General features: G+C 43.1%; 4 protein-coding genes across 4 annotated transcripts; 2 read left to right on the forward strand and 2 right to left on the reverse strand.

Annotated features, from left to right (window-relative positions):
* Positions 1 to 594: 594 nt before the first annotated feature.
* LOC128770005 (sorting nexin-16-like) lies at positions 595 to 2,355 on the reverse strand. Its single transcript, XM_053884207.1, has 5 exons — positions 2,178 to 2,355; positions 1,735 to 1,821; positions 1,346 to 1,494; positions 1,213 to 1,279; positions 595 to 1,136 (listed from the first exon to the last, which is right to left on the reverse strand). Exons 1-5 carry the CDS (start codon positions 2,319 to 2,321, stop codon positions 996 to 998), a joined length of 588 nt encoding a protein of 195 aa, XP_053740182.1. The 5' UTR covers positions 2,322 to 2,355; the 3' UTR covers positions 595 to 995.
* Positions 2,356 to 2,734: 379 nt separating this feature from the next.
* LOC128769672 (receptor-interacting serine/threonine-protein kinase 2-like) lies at positions 2,735 to 10,159 on the forward strand. The gene is made up of 11 exons (XM_053883589.1): positions 2,735 to 3,237; positions 4,176 to 4,329; positions 4,549 to 4,704; positions 5,498 to 5,670; positions 6,140 to 6,189; positions 6,259 to 6,420; positions 7,273 to 7,358; positions 8,008 to 8,112; positions 8,182 to 8,260; positions 8,321 to 8,476; positions 8,546 to 10,159. The coding sequence occupies exons 1-11, from the start codon at positions 3,044 to 3,046 to the stop codon at positions 8,932 to 8,934; spliced, it is 1,704 nt and encodes a 567-aa protein (XP_053739564.1). The 5' UTR covers positions 2,735 to 3,043; the 3' UTR covers positions 8,935 to 10,159.
* Positions 10,160 to 10,543: 384 nt separating this feature from the next.
* On the forward strand, positions 10,544 to 14,610 carry LOC128769673 (Y+L amino acid transporter 2-like). Its single transcript, XM_053883590.1, has 9 exons — positions 10,544 to 11,033; positions 11,377 to 11,502; positions 11,563 to 11,707; positions 12,905 to 13,028; positions 13,286 to 13,389; positions 13,445 to 13,541; positions 13,606 to 13,755; positions 13,891 to 14,074; positions 14,146 to 14,610. The coding sequence occupies exons 1-9, from the start codon at positions 10,544 to 10,546 to the stop codon at positions 14,238 to 14,240; spliced, it is 1,515 nt and encodes a 504-aa protein (XP_053739565.1). The 3' UTR covers positions 14,241 to 14,610.
* wu:fc46h12 (uncharacterized protein LOC568958 homolog) lies at positions 14,300 to 16,889 on the reverse strand. The gene is made up of 5 exons (XM_053883591.1): positions 16,777 to 16,889; positions 15,458 to 15,566; positions 15,267 to 15,377; positions 15,094 to 15,172; positions 14,300 to 15,017 (listed from the first exon to the last, which is right to left on the reverse strand). Exons 1-5 carry the CDS (start codon positions 16,872 to 16,874, stop codon positions 14,926 to 14,928), a joined length of 489 nt encoding a protein of 162 aa, XP_053739566.1. The 5' UTR covers positions 16,875 to 16,889; the 3' UTR covers positions 14,300 to 14,925.
* Positions 16,890 to 18,802: the final 1,913 nt, after the last annotated feature.

An 18,802-nucleotide genomic window follows, 5' to 3' on the forward strand; every position in this document is an offset into this window, starting at 1 on the left:
AGGTAATGGACATAGATTGTCAAAAATGAACTACTTACTCACATGTGTATTACCAGCATATGAATCAGTATAATGTGCTTGATAACATCCTTTTAATTATGATTATATTTATCTTACAGGAGTCATTAAATGTTCACACTAAACAACACCATAATTGATTAAATAAATACACGCATCTTTACTGTATTCGTAGTCAATGTGTGTTCTCTAGTCTTAAGTATAACTTATTGACATTTATATTAATTTTTTAATACATGAATATCAACTATTTTTTAAATGCGCTTTTGTTTTTTTTCCTTCAGAAACGTTATTATAAATGGCTACACCAGAATGTCGTGCTCCTTCACATATTTACATTCAGTAATAGAGAATCGTATTAACGCTGTTTTCTACTGTTACTGACATGTCGATTTTTTAGAAGAAAATTTTCAAGCTCCTGAGTTTAATTGAAATCCGACTGAAATTATGTCAACAAACGGGGTCACGTGACGTCTGAGGCGTTCGAAACTGTCCGAGCGAAAATGCAGATTAAATGAATGTCATTGAATCGTGTTTCAAGGCCTTGTTTTCATTTATTAAGATCTGTTCCCTGCTTTTTGAATCATCCCCAACATTTAAACTTCAATGACTACTTTCTTTCTCGTTACGTTCCTCTTCACTTTTTGATTGTGTTCATGATATCGTTTCACTCAACAGCTACTCACCATCTTAAAACAAGAACAGTCCACGAGGAAATCATGGACATTTTTGACGCAGGAATGAAAAACTTCACTCATCTATTCTCCGTCTCTCGTCGCGCATCATGAAATGGTGACAGCTGAAGCTGCACTGCCCCCTTGCGGTATGATGTATCAACGTGTGCAGAAATAGTTGCTCAATCCCATCTAATACAGAAAATAAATAAAGTATCTTGGAGATGTTACATCATACAATATAATCTATGATAAACATCCCAAGTGTGAAATAAAGGGATGTATCAGAATCAACTTAAAATCTTACTTGACTCTGTTTAACAAAATGTCAATGTGCATTTCTTTCTCTTCTAGGATTTTCCTTAGAGTATCTAATTCAGTTTGCTTTTCAAAAAGTTCTCGCTGCAGTCGTTGGTAGGTTTCCTCAAGGGTTTTACAAAAAACCTGAAACAGAAAATGCTGTTATCTATCTACAATCATTGTTTTTGGTTATGTCAGCTAAAATAAACTGGATTTTCACCCTGCTTTCTTCCAGAGTGAAGAGATGTGGCCGATCCACCCAGCGAAGAAAGTGTTTGACGGCTTCACTGACAGATTAAAAGGTTAAAAGCCCACAAAATGAAACCAGCCGTCTCTGACTTTCAAGCTCAAACCTGTTAATGATTTCCTTGTACGTCATCAAGCTGTGCAGAAATATCTGAAGACCCTTCTGCCGCTCCTCTAGAAACTCCTTGTTATAGTTGTCTTTCAGCCAGCGTTTAGGAGGCAAACTGAGGCGGAGGTCAGGGTGGTCAGCTCGGAGCTAAGCAGGAGAGAGTTCGATTAAGATAAAGATCACAGAAGTTAGAGCTGTTATAAGAGAAATAGGCTCCATAACAAAGTCATAAAGAAACCAATACATTCCAGGGCTATTTCACTGCGTGAGCAGGAAGGATGAGATCCTGAGATGGGAAGAGCACCAACTTGCTGGCTGCAGAGTGTAGTTACATTTTAACTCCATTTCTCATTAGGTAGTATAATCCGAGCACCAATCGACTCTCACCTTCTGACGGAGCTGACAGAACTCTCTGTACCGTCTGAAGATCACCCAGCTGTCTCTTGGACCTCTGACCACCAGGATCTTGTAAACCTTCGGTGCACATGACACACACAAATGAGCTTTGGTTACTTTTATGTTGAGCGGAAAAAAAAAAAATGAAGAGTCAATCAATGTTCATGATTTAAATATGATATACATGCACACTTAAAGAATCAGAATGTCCTAGTCTTGACATAAAAAAATGATAAGGAATCAAACTTAAATAAATATAACAAGATAAATAAACATGTCATTTTTCATAAAGAAATGGCAACTTATTGTTTGTAAAATGAGCAGTATTATGTAGGCCACTCGATGAATCTCTTGCATACGGCCGTGTTCCTCCATATCGCGCAAGATCATTTTTTATTAGCTTTTTTAAAAATAACTTTATGAGAGAATCTCACCGTGAATTTGGCCCTCCCTTCCCGGGTCTCGTACCCCAGCAGTGAAGGTGAGACGCACCGCTCAAGTGAGTTCTCTCTCAGCAAGTCTTCTCCCTCTGTGTTGTCCACCAAGCGTAAAACTATAACTGTCCGGTTGAATTCCATGAACAAAATGTGTGGATCGCTACCTGCTTTTGACTCGTTCACTCTCCACCTGTAAATCAGTGACTCGTTGATGTTCGAGAAGTCACGTGAGCTTCCCATCACCAGACCGAGTGTGCGAGTGAAATCATTGATTCCGTTTTCTGGAAGTGGAACTTCCTTAAACGCAGCAGCCCGCCATGTAATCCATGGTGTGATTTATGAAAACACGTGATAGTGACGAAGATGTTGTAAATTCAACTTTTGATTTCTCGGTGAATTGTAACTTTAAATTGGACGGGTTTAAAACGACGTGTACACTCGTGTAATATTTTCATCTTCCGACCACTTTCGACTATTTCAGACGTCATCCTATTATTGTTACTTGCTCGCACAGCTTCAGTTAACATGTGTTCGTGAACGCACCTCGTGGACACCCGGAAGTGTGTCGTCATCAGCCAAACACAACCACCTGCCTCCCCCGAATGACATCGTGAATTGGACACAGTCTGTGTCAGTTAGTTCGCGGCTTTTCGAGGGGAAACGAGTCGAATGAAAACATCTCACCCCACGATATTGCCGTCTGTGGTGCGCGTAGACCTCCCGCTCTAGCACCGTTAGCTTAGCTCGCCACCGCAGTGACACACTAGTGATAGTGCTTGAATGAAACTTCTGCTTTCCGACGGCGCAACAGAGAAGAAGAAGAGGAGAACCAAGAGCAACAGCCTCTGAGCCAGCAGTGTGTCATGGACGCGGCTATGGGCTGCTTGAACCTCGAGAGCTTGACCAGCACCCTGCCGCTCATCCCCTACCAGAAGCTGACCGACCTGTACTACCTGAGCAGGGGCGGCTTCGGAACCGTGTTCAAGGCCCAGCACTCCGACTGGAGAACCACCGTGGCCGTCAAGTGCCTGAAGCTGGACTCACCTTATGGCGAAAGGTATGGGTTAGGGTGTGATTTCCAAAATAATTTTTAGCTGGTAGAATTATAAGACAATTCAATGAAATAATTTGTGGGGATTTATCGTCATAAACATCAGTCAATTTTGCGAAATTCTCCTTTAAATATATATAGCGTTTCTTCACTTGGAGCTTGCAAACACGCATGTGTAATTTCATCTTTTTTTTGGAACTTAAAATAAACCATAGTAGTATAAATAATGGCAACACGTTGCTTAGTACATGAGTTTAAATAAACAAAACATTGAATATGTTACGTTTTAATTTTCAGTATTGCTTATTCCAATTCAGGCGCAAACAATGTAGCTTCCAAGCATAATGACTCACGTATTGTCTGGAAATGTCTATCACTGTACCCACATGTGTGAAAGGAATGTTTGTTTTGGCTTCACTGCTTTATGCTTTACTTCTCTTCTCTCGCCTGTTTCCTACGGCAAAATCACTTTAAAGCTTTGACATAGATTTTAATCATGTATATAATGTTAAATCTATTGTATCTTTATTTCTTATGTCCCTTATGCTTTTCAATTCTTAATTCACTGGCACCTCAGACTGTTGTTTTACTTGATTTGAGTGTGTTTTTGTGGGTTATTATCTTCATATTTCCGTGTTGAATATTGTATTATGATAAGAATTAAATAATACTTTTAGAAGTAACCTATCCTTAACAAAATAGACACTACATACCACTAAATTAATGTAAAAAAAAATCTTTATCGCACAGTTCTTAAAACAGTACCAGAATAACTTCAGTGTCAGTTTAACAAAATTGAGATCTCAGTCTGTTGTTGAGCACTTTTTAATGTTGGACATTCTTTCTTATCTTGGTCAGCACCAGCATTTTCATGACTCTTTCTAGAGTCACAATGTCTCTAGATGGTGCTGTTCTTAGACCCTCGATGTCCTTATGTGTTTTAGGGAGAGGAGCTCACTGATGAAGGAGGCAGAGGTCCTTCACAAAGTCCGATTCAACTACATCATTCAGATCTTCGGCATCTGCAACGAGCCAGAGTTCCTCTGCATTGTGACAGAATACATGAGTAATGGCTCTCTGGACCTGCTGCTGCACCAGGTAGAGGGTGTCTGACTTTACCGTCAGTGCTGTCTTTCAGACACAACTCACAAAGTGAAAGTGAAATCTTTGGTGCTTTCAGTTTTGCTTTTCATGGGGATTTTTGGTTAAACTGTGGAGAGCTAGTTCTGTGGAAATGTGTACCTCTTCTGTTTATGTCCTCCCCCTCCTGCATTATATAATTCATAAATGGTGTATTTCCATTCCTGTTGCATACAGAAGGACTTGTTCCCTGATCTTGCGTGGCCCTTGCGGCTCCGGATCCTGTATGAGATCGCCCTCGGGGTCAACTTCCTTCACAACATGAACCCCCCACTCCTGCACCATGACCTGAAGACTCAAAATATTCTGTTGGACAGTGAATTCCATGTAAAGGTGTGTATTTTCTAGGTCACTTTCCACTTGTGAGGCTGTTTTTGTTGTTATAGTTTCAATTTTAAGTGCAAGAACCAATCGGATAAATCTGAGACGTTTGTCAGAAGAGTCAGACAACCTCCGACACAAGAAGTGCCTGTCATAGCTGATGTGGATTTTCTGACAGCTAGAGGAGTGTGTCATGAATAAATTGTCTTCCTCTCTTGTCTTATCACCTCTTGACATCTTTCTTCAAAGAGGAAGTTGGCGACTAATCTGTCACTGTTGAAATACAAGAAGGAAGATGAAGAAACTGTTATGATGCGGCAGAAAATACTGGGGAATATGAAAAATATGAGTTTAAAATGGACGCAGAGAAGGGCTGCCTCCATGTCCCCTACCGGTCTGCTGTTGTAGTCTGCTGTCCTCCTGCAAAGGAAAAGTTCACCTCAAGTGACAAGAGAAAACTCGCTGTGTCGGGGGGTTAAAACTTCGAGCAATGCTAAAGCGCTGAGGAGAACCCTGCGACAGTATGAAAAATGTATTTCTTGTAAGACCAAGTGGTCAGTGAATGCCTCTTTCAGTGACCTCTAACGGAGATTGTGTGTGCTTAAAGGGCTGCTGGTGCTTTAGTATGGAAAAGAAAGTAGGTTTAATAAACAATAGTTCACAAAGTGACTCATTTATGGACCTATGGACTTTGTAAGCGGCTCAGTATCAGGCAACGAATATCAATGAAATGCATAAATATTTGGACGTATAAAGATGGTCAGTGAGTGGTGATTTAATCTCATGTTGATACCCTTATTTTTAGATCGCAGACTTTGGTCTGTCAAAGTGGAGGAAGATTTCTTCTGTCAGTCGGGGTTCGGGGTCAAAGCCAACAGAAATGAGAGGCACAGTCGTCTACATGCCTCCAGAGGAGTACAAGCACGAGGACGAGCCCAGCCGGAGACACCGGGCTGATGTGAAGCATGACATGTACAGGTACAATTCAACCGCAAGTTTCTGGTTTGACTCTGATTTTCACTGTTACATCAGCGGAATGTTTGTACACGATTTTTTTTAGCGTTGAAGAAGAAGTGGGTGATTTCTGCAGGCAAAGAAAAGGTGATGTGAAAGGAAGAAACTGATGTTATGTTACTGCTGAACCAGCTGATGTGGCTCATGGGGTCCCTTCTTCCACATGTCTAGTCGCCAAATGAAAACAACTTGAGACCCGCAACTTCCTTTCTAGGGAAGTCAATTTTCGGCTGATTGGCAATTTTTCTTTCCACATTCAATACCATATCCTGAATTTCACCATTCGCTCTTCCTGTGGTTCGAGCCAGTTTTACGGTACGGCCTCAGTACCAGACGTAAGGATGAGTTTCTGTAAACCTCGCATTGCAGGGTGAAAAGCCGTCATCACTCTTCCTCTTGGTGCCACAGTTTACATCCTTTGTTTGTCTTTCAGTTTCGCCATCATAATGTGGGAGGTTCTCTCCAGACAGATCCCATTTGAAGGTTCATACATATCTGCATAATGTCACTCTCCCTGTTCTTTGGGTGACTCTCTGAATTACTGTGTCACAGAAGTGACCTGCCCTCTGACAATCATGTTCCGAGTGCTGCACGGATTGCGTCCCGACACGAGCACGACCTTTCTGTCTGCTGAGATTCCCAGTCGGGACACACTCGTCCATTTGATGACCTTAGGCTGGAACGGCAACCCTGATGAACGACCCTCCTTCCTCAGTAAGCTTCTTATCAGAGCAGGACCAGCGCAGCTCTGCCTGTTTATTATGGAGGTCTGCGATAGTTTTAAGTTCCTCTTCTCATATGTAGACACTCATGCTGGGAAATACTTACAATTTATTATTATTATTATTATTACTATTGTTACTATTATTGTTATTATTCATAATAATCATAATAAAAATGTCACCTTCAAACAGAAAAGGAAATAACAGTACTACTAATACTATTACTGCTCTTAATAATGATAACAATAATTGAATCTTCAGATGTACAGCAACAATGAAAGATTAGAAAGTTCAAGCAGTTATGTAGGAAAGTCATATGTTCACTGTGATATTGTGAGTTCTGTTGTAGTGAAGTTTTCTTGATGCACATGCTGGTTAATGGTCTGTTTTGCCAGTCCGACTGCTACCATAATGACTGTTTTATGAGCGCAAAGCTCCTACTTTCTGCTTTGCAATTGTTTTATGCATTTTCTTTATAACTAAAACTTCATATCAGAGGCCATGGGATCGTAGCAAGAGGGTCACAGTAGAAGTTAACACTGAGTTTAGGTGAGATGAGAGAATAGTTTCTTGTCTATCAAGGTCACGGTGGACTGAGGAGGGAATGTACCTGTATGTGCTACTTCCTATCGATTATAGTATAGCTGCTTTCACTTCAAAGGAAATCAAGAATCAGTTGGTCTATGCGGCATATTTTCGAGATGATTCACTTGATTCCGTCTGCCCGGTGCTACCTGTCGGGCAGGTCGGTGTTGATGGCTGCTGCTCTCGCTCATGTGCACTTGAGCGAGACCAACGCGGCCCTGAGCGAGAAGGTTCTGTCTGATACATGGTTGTGTTGCAGTGTGTTTGATCGAGCTGGAGCCGATGGTGAGGAGTTTTGATGAAGTCCACCTCCTGGAAGCAGTGTTGGAGATCAAGAGGGCAAAGGTCGGTTTTGTTTTAGCAACGCGGTTGTAAAGCACAAGACAACAACAATGCTTAAATGACAGTTTGTATTGCATTTGACATTTTAAAAAACAAGAATCCATAGTCGGTTCTCTTACAACCTAGAAGGGGAATTCCGCCGGAGTCTGCCTGGGAGGGAAGAGAAACTCATAGTAGTTAGTTCCTTCACTTTTTCAGACGTGTCATAGGAACCGCATGCAAGTCAGTCAAGTTTTGTTGTGGAAGGTTCACAAGGCCACTGACGGGAAATCTCAAGACGTTGTCATGTAAGAAGTCAGACAAAAGGACAGTAAGCACCAACTGTTCTGCCTTTTCCCCCTCTTTTTTTTCCCAATTTTTAGACTTGTTTCACATTCCACAAAATGCATGGTAGCCAAGTTGAATGTTCGATTTTGTCTCAGAAATGTGAGCTGTGAGCGTTAGTGCCCTCTAGTGGCAGTCGTTGGCGTTGACGTAACGCTGTTCACAAACACTTTTGTCCTTGGTTTTGCGTCTCTATCTTAACTGCACTCGTCTACATCTGTCAACACCTGTCAGGCTTGACCTGTGGCTTGGAATGGCTCCTCATGCCACGTAGGTTGATCATTGACTCAGTTCTGCTTCTCTCTCCTGTCACCGTGACTATGAGAAGATGAGACAGGGCTCTCCGTGCTGCAGCTTGTCCCAGCCGCAGTGTGAGAGTGGCACCAGCCAGGATTCCAGCAGCAATCTGAAGCTCAGCCTGATGCCTCGGCCGGTTAGTTTGTGCCCAACCACACCTCCAAATCTCCTCAATCCGAGTGTAAAGTAAGTGTTATTGGTTCAGCCACAGGACAGTTCCAGCTCAGCTTCTGGCTCATCGCTGCCAAGAACTCTCCTCAGCGACGGGTCCGGCAACTCCGGAGGTAGCGTCTCTGTTGTCTAATGAACTTTCCCATAGATCCACATCTCACTTGTCATTTAAGCTGGACTTCCTGAGTCATTCCTGCTGGCAGCTCTGGAGCCTCCCAAGACCTTGATAGAAGAGAAGACCAGCAATGATCTGAACATCAGTGACAAGCCAGTTCCTCTCGCGTCTGAGAATGAGACTCTATCTTGCAATCACTTCACCGCAAACAAAGGTACAAGCACACACTTCCCGATGAGTTCAGCTTGTTCCATTGACAGCCGGGCTCCTGCTGTCCCCGCAGACTGTCCTCCCCCAGCGCGTCGCTCGCTGCCCGCCAAAGGCCTCCTCTCCCAGTGGATCATGACACGGCGGGAAGAGATCATCTCCCAAATGACTGACGCCTGCCTGAACCAGAACCTGGACGCCCTGCTGGCGGCCTCCATGATAATGTGGGAGGATTACGAAATGGTGATGAACCAGCCCACGCGCTCGGCCAAGGTGCGCCAGCTGCTGGACTGCTCCGACAAGCACAGCGAGGAATTTTGCTACATCGTCGTCCGAAAACTGTGGGAGAACAAGCAGACCAACCTGCAACCCTTTCCCGACGAAGTGATGAACTCCTCGTCGGCTGGCCCGCCGTCACACTTGTCCACAACGCCCATGTTTTACAACATTCCCAAGAACATTTAGCAAAAGGATTCTGTCTTACACTTTAGCACAATAAGTTCCACTCTCAAACAGCCAGATTTGGGAGGCCAGACAGACATTCCTGGATTTCATTTCACTTTATTTAGTCTGTCGCTAGAGACAACTTCAAATCTGAGGATCTTTACTGAACTTGAACATTAGTTGTGTTCCGGCGCTTGAAGCATGTAGGTAGGAGCTTCAAGGGTAGCAGGTAGACGTGAACATTATTTATTAGAGAAACATTCGCCTTGTTATGTAGTTGATGCAGGAAGTCAAGAGGTTTGTTTTCAAGCTGCTTTGCAAAGACTGAATTTGAAAAGTGTTCGACAAGACTTTGTCTTCCTTGGTGTTCCTCACCAGGCTCAGATGGATGGGTTGGATTAATTCAAAGCAAGGGTAAAACATTTAAAAAAAAAGATGGAGGCACTTGAGGCTCCCTTCTGAATCCGTTTTGAACTCATGAGTCTGTAAGAAATGAAGCGTTCGTATGTGTAAAATGTTCATTTGCCTCGTTGTAACTTAGAAAAAGTTGGCAAAATCGAACTGCTCTTTCAGTAACATATCGATTTAAGGCATCATATGTCTTCCAGTCTCAACTGCTCCCTCTGTGCGTTTTTATTTCTGTCATTTCTATCCAGTGATGATGTGTAATCTCTGAAGAAGAGAACTGAGCCAAGTCTGGCTGCCCCTGCTGGATATGTGTGTACACTCTGAGTTAGCCAAGCTGACGGTTGTGTTTGTGTTTGCCATGAACGAAAGCACCTTTTGTTTTATAAACTGTGGATGGAGGTTTTTGTATCTCTATTTTTGTATTTGCTGGAAGATCATGTGAGACCTGTAATGTTGATGTCGCTGGTTAGAAGAATTTTCAACCATGATTTTAATAAACAAAATGTTTTTTTATGTGGCAGATTTTGGAGTTAAGACGATTGAATTAGGAAAATATAAAGCAACGGGTTAATCTAGGTCAGTCAGTTGTCCAACTTATTATCCTTTAATATCTGGGTCATGAAGATCAGTAACGAAGAACACTAGAGTCTCTTCTTATTCGGCCTCATTTGTTCTCTATAATATTGGATTTGCGTATCAATGTCTGCTTTGCTGAGTCACATATTGCAGTCGTGCAGGGGTCAGGTGGTCATGATGTTACGGCTGGTGAGCCACTCCCGGTTTCATGTCTGAGATGATGTTTTCCTACATTGAGCCAGACCGTTTTAATTTGCCATCTGAACTTGGCCCAGACCCTGTGGGACTCCTCGTGTCTTACATGTGGATGTGTCTGGTCAAGGGTCAGGAATGAGGCCTACTTCTCTCTGAAAATAGCAGCAGCAACACGAGAGCCGCTTGGTGGAAAAACACCCGTGCTGGTTGAGTTGCAACATCAACTGTCCTGCTGCCGGCGTGACCTCACTGACATCTCGGGGGAGAACCAACAAGGTGGTGAGCTCTCTTCATGCTTTTTTTTTTTTTTTTTTGGAGCACAGCAGTGATGTGACGGGGCACGTGCGTAACTATTTGCAGACCAGCACATGGAGCTGGGTGGATCAGCATTCAGACCGGGAGAGGACAGTAACACTGTGTTTGTTTTCAGCTCTTAATTTGAGGAAACATGATGGGGGTAGTGTCACCGACCATCTGCCCGAGATCCCACGCTCCCTCCGACGAGGACCTGAAGGCTACCAGAGATGGCAAAATCAAGATGAAGAGAGAAATAACGCTGGCCAACGGCATCTGTCTCATCGTCGGCAACATGATCGGCTCCGGGATATTCGTCTCTCCGAAGGGAGTTCTGATGCACAGCGCCTCCTACGGGCTGTCTCTGCTCATCTGGGCCCTGGGTGGGATCTTCTCTGTGTTTGGGGCTCTGTGCTATGCCGAGCTGGGCACCACCATCACCAAGTCTGGCGCCAGCTACGCCTACATCCTGGAGTCATTCGGCGGCTTCCTGGCTTTCATAAGACTGTGGACATCCATCCTGTTGATCGAGCCGGCCAGCCAGGCGGTGATCTCGCTGACCTTTGCCAACTACCTGGTGGAGGCTTTCTATCCCACCTGTCAGCCGCCGTACGAGGCCATCCGCCTGATCGCTGCAGCCTGCCTGTGTAAGAACAAACCACCAGCAACACAAAACGTGTCCTGTGAGATGCAAATAGCTCAATACTTACTACACTCTACATGTATCTCTTGCACATCACAGTCAAAAAGCTGAACATAATCCTGAATAAATTGTAAATAAAAGCTAGCTAGCCACCCTCCGACTCTGGAGTGGACCATCTATAGTTAGACTCGCTGTGATTCACAGTCCAGCTTTATGAAGTGGGCCACTTGCCGCGATGGTATTTAGGTGAGAGAGCTTGACTTTATGAGCATTTGTTCTTCCATCTGCAGCGGGTGTGCACATGCATCTACTGAGAAAATATCTTGTGTTCTCTCTCGTCCCTTCAGGCGCCCTCATCTTCATTAACTGCGCTTATGTCAAGTGGGGGACCCTGGTCCAGGACCTCTTCACGTACGCCAAGCTCATGGCTCTCATCCTCATTGTCATCGTGGGACTTTTGAAACTATTCAGCGGTAAGGATTTCCCAACGCTGAGTGAAATGAAAGGATCACGTGACGCGTTTCTCTGCACAGGAGAGACCAAAAATTTGGACAGTCCGTTTGAAGGCTCCACGACGGATCCGGGGGCCATCGCCCTGGCGCTGTACTCGGCTCTCTTCTCCTACTCCGGCTGGGACACCCTCAACTTTGTCACGGAGGAGATACAGAACCCTGAAAGGTAGATCACCAGACGCTACGCGATCGGATTACTGTGACTCACCATTGTTCAATTGACCAGAACATGTGTGTGAGAAGATTCAAAGTTCTCCCCAAAAACCTGATGTCCGAACCACATTTCACAAGTCATGTAATCCTTAGTTTCTTATCATAAACAGTGAATCTCAATGAAGTGAAAACAAAAAAAGGCTGTGTATAAACTTCAGTATCAATGTGGCGATTGCTCTGACTCATCTGCATCATGTGTCTCGACTTCAAATGACAAACGACAAACAAGAATTTTGCCACCTTTATCATGGTGGTATGGTTCCGCTCTGTCCATGCTTGACCTGGAATGGCCCTCATTAACAGAGCTGCAGAGGAACCGCCTTTCATAAAAATGCAGAACAACGAAAGCGAAACTGACACCTACGTTAAAATTTAAAAAAAAATAAAATAATGAATTACCAGTCGGTTGTGTTTGCCCACTTTCATCTTTGAAGGTTGATCAAGTCCATATTGTTGCTCTTACAGGGAAAACTATCACTCAAATTTTGTTTAGTTAAAGCTGCTTCAGATCTAAAATCTGGATGTACGCAGGTCTTCTATTGAATCTTCCTGTTTCTCACTGACCTTTAACAGTGATCTCTCTAGTTTCACGCTTAGGGAGGTACGGTACCACACACAAATCCAGTATTTTCAGTGGCATAGAAAATCCCGATGCTCCTTAAACGCACCATCCGCATGCAACCAATATATGCAGGTCAGTGCTTCACCCGAAAGAACGAAAGAAATGACAATAAAAAAATAATACTAAATCAACGAAAGCAAACCGCAGCTATGACATGCTTTTTTTTTACCACCACTTCACAAAACAACAGTTTCACCTCACAGTTTTTAAAAGAAGCTCTTCATAATAAATAAATAAATAACAAAATAAGGAGTAATATACAAGTATCATGATGAAATGAAAAGTTGTTTCATGATGCATTGCGGCGTAGCTAACATGTTTGGTTGTACATTTTAAAAGGAACAGTCCACCTCGGATGATAGTGAAGCAGCATTCATTGGGAGTCACACTCAACTACATAGCCACAAACAGTGGAAAACTCCTACTACATTGAGAACATTCCAGTTTAAGCGCTGAAATCTTCCTGGATTTATCTTGTTCTATTTATTTATTAAAATTCTAACCAAGTTTTTCTGATCCAAACATCAGGAATCTGCCCCTCGCCATCGCCATCTCGATGCCCATCGTGACCATAATCTACCTGTTGACCAACGTGGCCTACTACGTGGTTCTGGACATGCCGTCCCTGCTGGCCAGTGATGCCGTCGCTGTGGTGAGAAAGTATTTTTTTGTATATTTGAAATCATTAAATGCATGCTGAGATTGTATGGGGATTATATATTGTAGTAAATAGTATTTAACATTTTCGGGTCAATCCTTAAATGTTCCACTACTATTCAGCGCCAAGCTATAGAGCCTGACCTTTATTTTGAAAGTGTGTATTTCCATCTCGGTCCGAGTCTCAGTCCATGATGTGAAGAAGCTCAGTGCACGGATTGGCGACTTTGACACGCGAGTCTGATCCCACAGACGTTTGGGAGTGCGGTCTTGGGGCCGTTCAAATGGATTATCCCTGTGTCGGTGGCCATGTCCTGCTACGGTGGCCTCAACGCCTCCATCATCGCGGCCTCACGGTAAAGTCCACAGCTTCAACCCAATGAGAGGATTGTAACTCTTCCATGTGTATAGGTTGTTTTTCGTCGGAGCCAGAGAAGGTCACCTCCCAGACAGCCTCAGTTTGATCCATCTGGAGCGCTTCACTCCAATCCCGGCGCTGTTGTTTAACGTGAGAGAAATCAGCCGTAACACGTCAAGAACAGAATAAATCTGACTTGTTTTGACCCCCACAGGGGCTGATGGGTCTTATCTTCTTATGTGTGGAAGACGTCTTCCAGTTGATCAACTATTTCAGCTTCAGCTACTGGCTCTACGTGGGCCTGTCAGTGGCCGGACTCATCTACCTGAGAGTGACTCAGCCTGATCGACACCGACCTGTCAAGGTGCTCATCTTTAACATACAGTCACATACTGAAAACTCTCCCCTTTAATGTCCAAGTTGACCTGTTTAGCAGAAGAAGAGAGTGGAGACACCTGGCAGGGAATGTGTTTTTGACAGCGCTCTGTTCTCCCCACAGCTGACCTTGTTCTTCCCCATCGTCTACTGCGTGTGCAGCCTCTTCCTTGTCATTGTCCCGCTGTATGGAAACACTATTAACTCCCTCATCGGTATTGCTATTGGACTATCTGGAGTTCCAGTTTATTATGTCGCCATCTACCTCCCAGAGGAGAAGAGACCCTCGTTCATCCGCAGACTAAACGGTGAGCCACATGCCACTCTCGATACACTCTCCCTTCACCATATACCGATGTTTTTTTCTTCTTCTTTCCAGTTTACACCACCAGATGCACTCAGAAGTTACTGTACTGCTGCCTGACTGAATTCGACACAGAGAGAGAAACACAAGCTGAAGCCAAGTCACACTGAAAACTGCATTTATTCCACTGAATTACAAACTTGCTGTCTGTGGCTGCTGGGAGGCACAGATCAAAATATCCTTGCATGGACAGGGAGGCACGTTTCTGTCCGCCAGGTCAAGTTAAAAACAGTCCAGGCTTCTCAAATGACTCGCCCGGAACTCTGAAGACTCCTCTAGGAATTTTCAAAGAAGTTGTTTTTTTACTTCAAGTGTTGATTTGAACGCAACTATTCCATGCTGTTTTTTTTTAGACTTTAAGGAATTGAATGGCACTTTCCTCTATTGAGATACCTCAAATATTGAAATAAATGTTTTCTGTTTTTACTCTTGGGAACAGTTTTTAAAGGCAGATGAGATCATGCGCACAACAACTAAGTTGGTAAGAGACAAACAGTTTGCAATTCAGCAATCGAAAAGTACATCTATCTATCTATCCATCTATCCATCCATCTATCCATCTATCTATCTATCTATCTATCTATCTATCTATCTATCTATCTATCTATCTATCTATCTATCTATCTATCATCTATCTATCTATCTATCTATCTATCCATCTATCCATCTATCATCTATCTATCTATCTATCTATCTATCTATCGATCTATCTATCTATGGTTCCGTCAGTGATTCACCAATGTTTATTTACTAGTGTTGATTTATTTTATCACATCCGGATGAGCCTCTTCCCATTTATGACATGGTGCAGTTGGCCAGGTCATACCCTACACACATCCACTTGTTGCTGTACTGCTTGTAGCCCACGGCGCTGATCAGATCGCTTCCTGTGAACACACACATGCGATTCATCAGATCCATTCCGAAGTCAACAAAAGCCCAAAAGAGTTCATTTTTGCTCACCGTTCATCACGTTCTGGAGACTGCAGTAGTTGGTGGTGTTGTCCGCTGGATTCATGGAGACCTCGCATGAAGAATCTCCCTGAGCACCGGACAAACAGGACAATAAGACAATGCATTGTAATTATAATGCATTACAATAACCAAATAAAATGACTTAATATTGGATCACTTACCAATACTTTACAAACGGTGGTTTGTCGGAAGGAAAACTTAAGGTTGTTGACACTCATCGTGGTGGGTGATGTGTGCGTGGCCATTATCAGGTTTTCGCCGGCTGAGACGAGCTGCAAGTGGATTCAAGCACAGGATGTTAGAGACTGAAATGCGTTGGTTGTTTGGTCAATACGCGCCACCGCGGACTGACCTCGTAGGAGCAGTTTTCTCCGGTGTATCCGCAGCTTGCCGCGACCTGCCACTCCTTGATCTGGCTCACCACTCTGATGTAGACTTCGTCACAAGGGATGCCAAATGCCCTGCAGAGATGGAGATAAAATTCAAAATGTTATTTTCCGCTTGTGACAGTCTTGCGGAGATGCTAGGAATTACAGCTAACATGAGATGCACATTGGAACGTCTGGAAAAAGAGGATTTATCATGCTATCATTTCAACTTGGATCACTTGATTCTCCAGTCAAAAGCAAAATAAAAATCTGTTCATACTGAATTAATAGAATGGTGTCACACTTAATATTATGACCTTCTCTGCTCTTAAATTTATCTTATTTATATAAAACGACGCGCAAGATCTCATCTGGAAATGAGCATCTAAAGTTGTGAGTTGATCCCATGACCCTCCACAACTATGACCTCATGAATAAAGGATTATAAATGACAAAACAATCCATACGAAAACTGCAAAAGGACGAGACGATAACACTGAGAATGATTTGTAATCGTCACTAAAACATTTCCAGTTATAGATATTAAGTAAATATAGCAGGCCGGTGGTGCTGTGCCACCACAGTGGACTCATGTTCAGGCTGGTCAGCGGCATGAGTTTGACCCGTGTCTCCTCACTGGACGTGTCAATCGGCTCTTTGTCTCGCGAGTGAAAGTCAAGATGAAGCAGGGAAATGCCCGGTGACGGTCTTGTGACACGTGTGACGCGAGTCACATTTATTGACGTGGATGCATTATGACATTAGGAACGGACTAATCTGAAATAGGGGTGTGTTCCAGATGACCCCGAAACCCAGAAGCGCGAGCGCTCGGTTCGCTCTGCGTGGTGCGAGTGAGTTGTGAAACTCTACTGCCACCTGCTGCCTCACTGAGCCCATTTGGATTTGACTGTTGATTCAAGACTGCGCAGAAGAAATTAATGTCGGGCAAAAACACGATCAACACGATTATTACTTATTTATTCTACGATCAAATTAACGCTAAACTGCACAAAAAGCGTTTAAAAAAATCTATTTTTTAAATAGTTTAATGATAAACATCGTTTATACACTTGGAATTATCTGTATGTGCACACAATCCACTTAAATATGATTAAAGAAAAAACTGTAATGATTAATATTGAGAATGAATGTCAAAAAGAAAACCACAGCTTGGAAAATCTACATGGATTTTCAGGACGTAATTCACAATAAATTACTCAGCAGTATCATAATTCACTTCGGATTTTAAAAGGAAATGGTTTAAATGACGGAGAAGTGGTGAATAAAGAAGCAGCTACTTTACCAGATGACTCTGCATTGTGCCGTGGGGACTCCGATAGAGAAGGCCAGAGCGGAGCCCAGCACCAGGGCTGAAAACAGAAGCAGCACTTTCGGGTCCATGACTTCTTCTTGCGGCTCCTGTCCTGCAAAACTCAGGGCTGCAAGAGTGTGAGACTGAGTTTTTAAAGCTCCGCAGTCATCCGGAGATGTGGAGCGGAACATCGATTATCCCGGAGTGACAATAGGCAGGGTCTCACCATGGGTCGTCCCCAGGCAAAAAGTCAAGTGTTCAAATCGATTCCCCTGGAACTGCATTGTAATAGGTGCTGCGAAACGCAGTGACTAATGTCGGTATCGTCCACGAGTGGGTGAGACCAATTTAACGGTGATTTTTCATTTATTGAGGGTCATCTCTAAGCTTCAGTGTGGACAAGCATGATCACCTGTCATGTGCTGCTGTGACGCAGCTCACTTCAGCAAGTCACAGGATTTCAAGCAGGTCTCCACTTATAATGTTTATTCTACCTGGAAACTTTATTTATTGACTCCAATGTAGGGATTCATGCAGACCAGTGATCAAACATGAAGGTCACAATGGGAGCTTTTGCTTTTCACTATTTTGTCGGTTTCACTCTCCTCTACCTCACCTTTTTCTTATAATGTATTATTGTTCTGATAAAATATTTTGGGGCTGTGATGTGGTGTTACAACTTCGTCTGGTGGTGGGGTCAGTACTGCAGACTGGATTTTAAAAGTGACTGCACTGATCTAAACTGCTTTGTGTTTGCAATTCTCATTTTGTAAAGCTCTTTGTATTGTGCTAGTTTGTATAAGAATAAATATTAAACATATACAGTTTAATTCAGTCATTTATTTAATGCAGTTATTCAGAAATATTTAATGATACAATAAATTACATCATATGTCAAGAAATGTATTGAGAATCACTATCCTGAACGAAGAATCACACGACATACAGCTACATTAAAACACATGTAAAAGCAGTATATTGAAATGAATGTTGGATGGATATTTTTTAAGCATTTATATTTGACAGGTCAATTGAAGCCGACCTCAATTTTTTGGTTCCAACAACTGAAAAATCGATACTTCCTCATTGGTGAGTCACATTCTCCGAAGTCCCTCGACCTCTTTTGTCACAAGATCCTGAAAACCAGTTTTTGTCCTTTGTCTCCCCACTGTGAGACTGTCACAGGGTATCGCACCTAATATGAACTGGCATGGTTTGTTAGGCTTAGTTCTGTCAATAGTTACTTTTCATGTCTCAGTGTTGCATCCTATTACAAATATTTTTGTCAAGAAACTATAAAAAAACTTCCATCAACAGCAGTGACCCGCTCATGCATAACATTGCTCATGACTAAGCATATTTCTGATTCACTTGAGACTTTTTTTTTTCAATTTTACATTGAAATAAAGACTACTGATGTTTCTGCATGAATCATGAAAACACCTCAATTTTTGTTTTAGTATGGAGGAACACGTGTTGGCTGAAATGTCTTCAGACTCTGGTGGTGTTTCGGACCGACAGGGTGAAAGTGGCGGCTGGCTGAAGTTGCTGAATGATCTCATGGAGCTGAAACACAGAAATTATGTGGTTGAATATTTTGGACTGTGAGGATGCGTGGTTAAATTAAAAAGAAAATATTACTGGAACTTGACCTCTTTTAAAACCGCAGCGGTCGATCTTTCATTGAGCTCGCCGTGCGACTGAACAACCGTGCGAAGAAGAGCCACATCTGAGGAGCAGCGTGAACAGCGTGAAGCACCGTAACATCCCACCATGAAACCTCCTCACCGCTCTCTTCAGAAGCCGCTCGCGTGGTGAGATAGGGCCTCACTGTTGACGCCTCTGGCTGACGTGAAGCTGGACATGACAACAAATTAAGGAAATAAAAAGTGGTATCCACTATGGGAACCATGAAACTTCCTCACCGCTCTCTTCAGAAGCCGCTCGCGTGGTGAGATAGGGCCTCACTGTTGACGCCTCAGGCCGACGTGAAGCTGGACATGACAACAAATTAAGG

This window comes from Synchiropus splendidus, chromosome 13, assembly GCF_027744825.2.
Source record: "Synchiropus splendidus isolate RoL2022-P1 chromosome 13, RoL_Sspl_1.0, whole genome shotgun sequence".
Lineage (NCBI taxonomy): Eukaryota > Metazoa > Chordata > Actinopteri > Syngnathiformes > Callionymidae > Synchiropus > Synchiropus splendidus.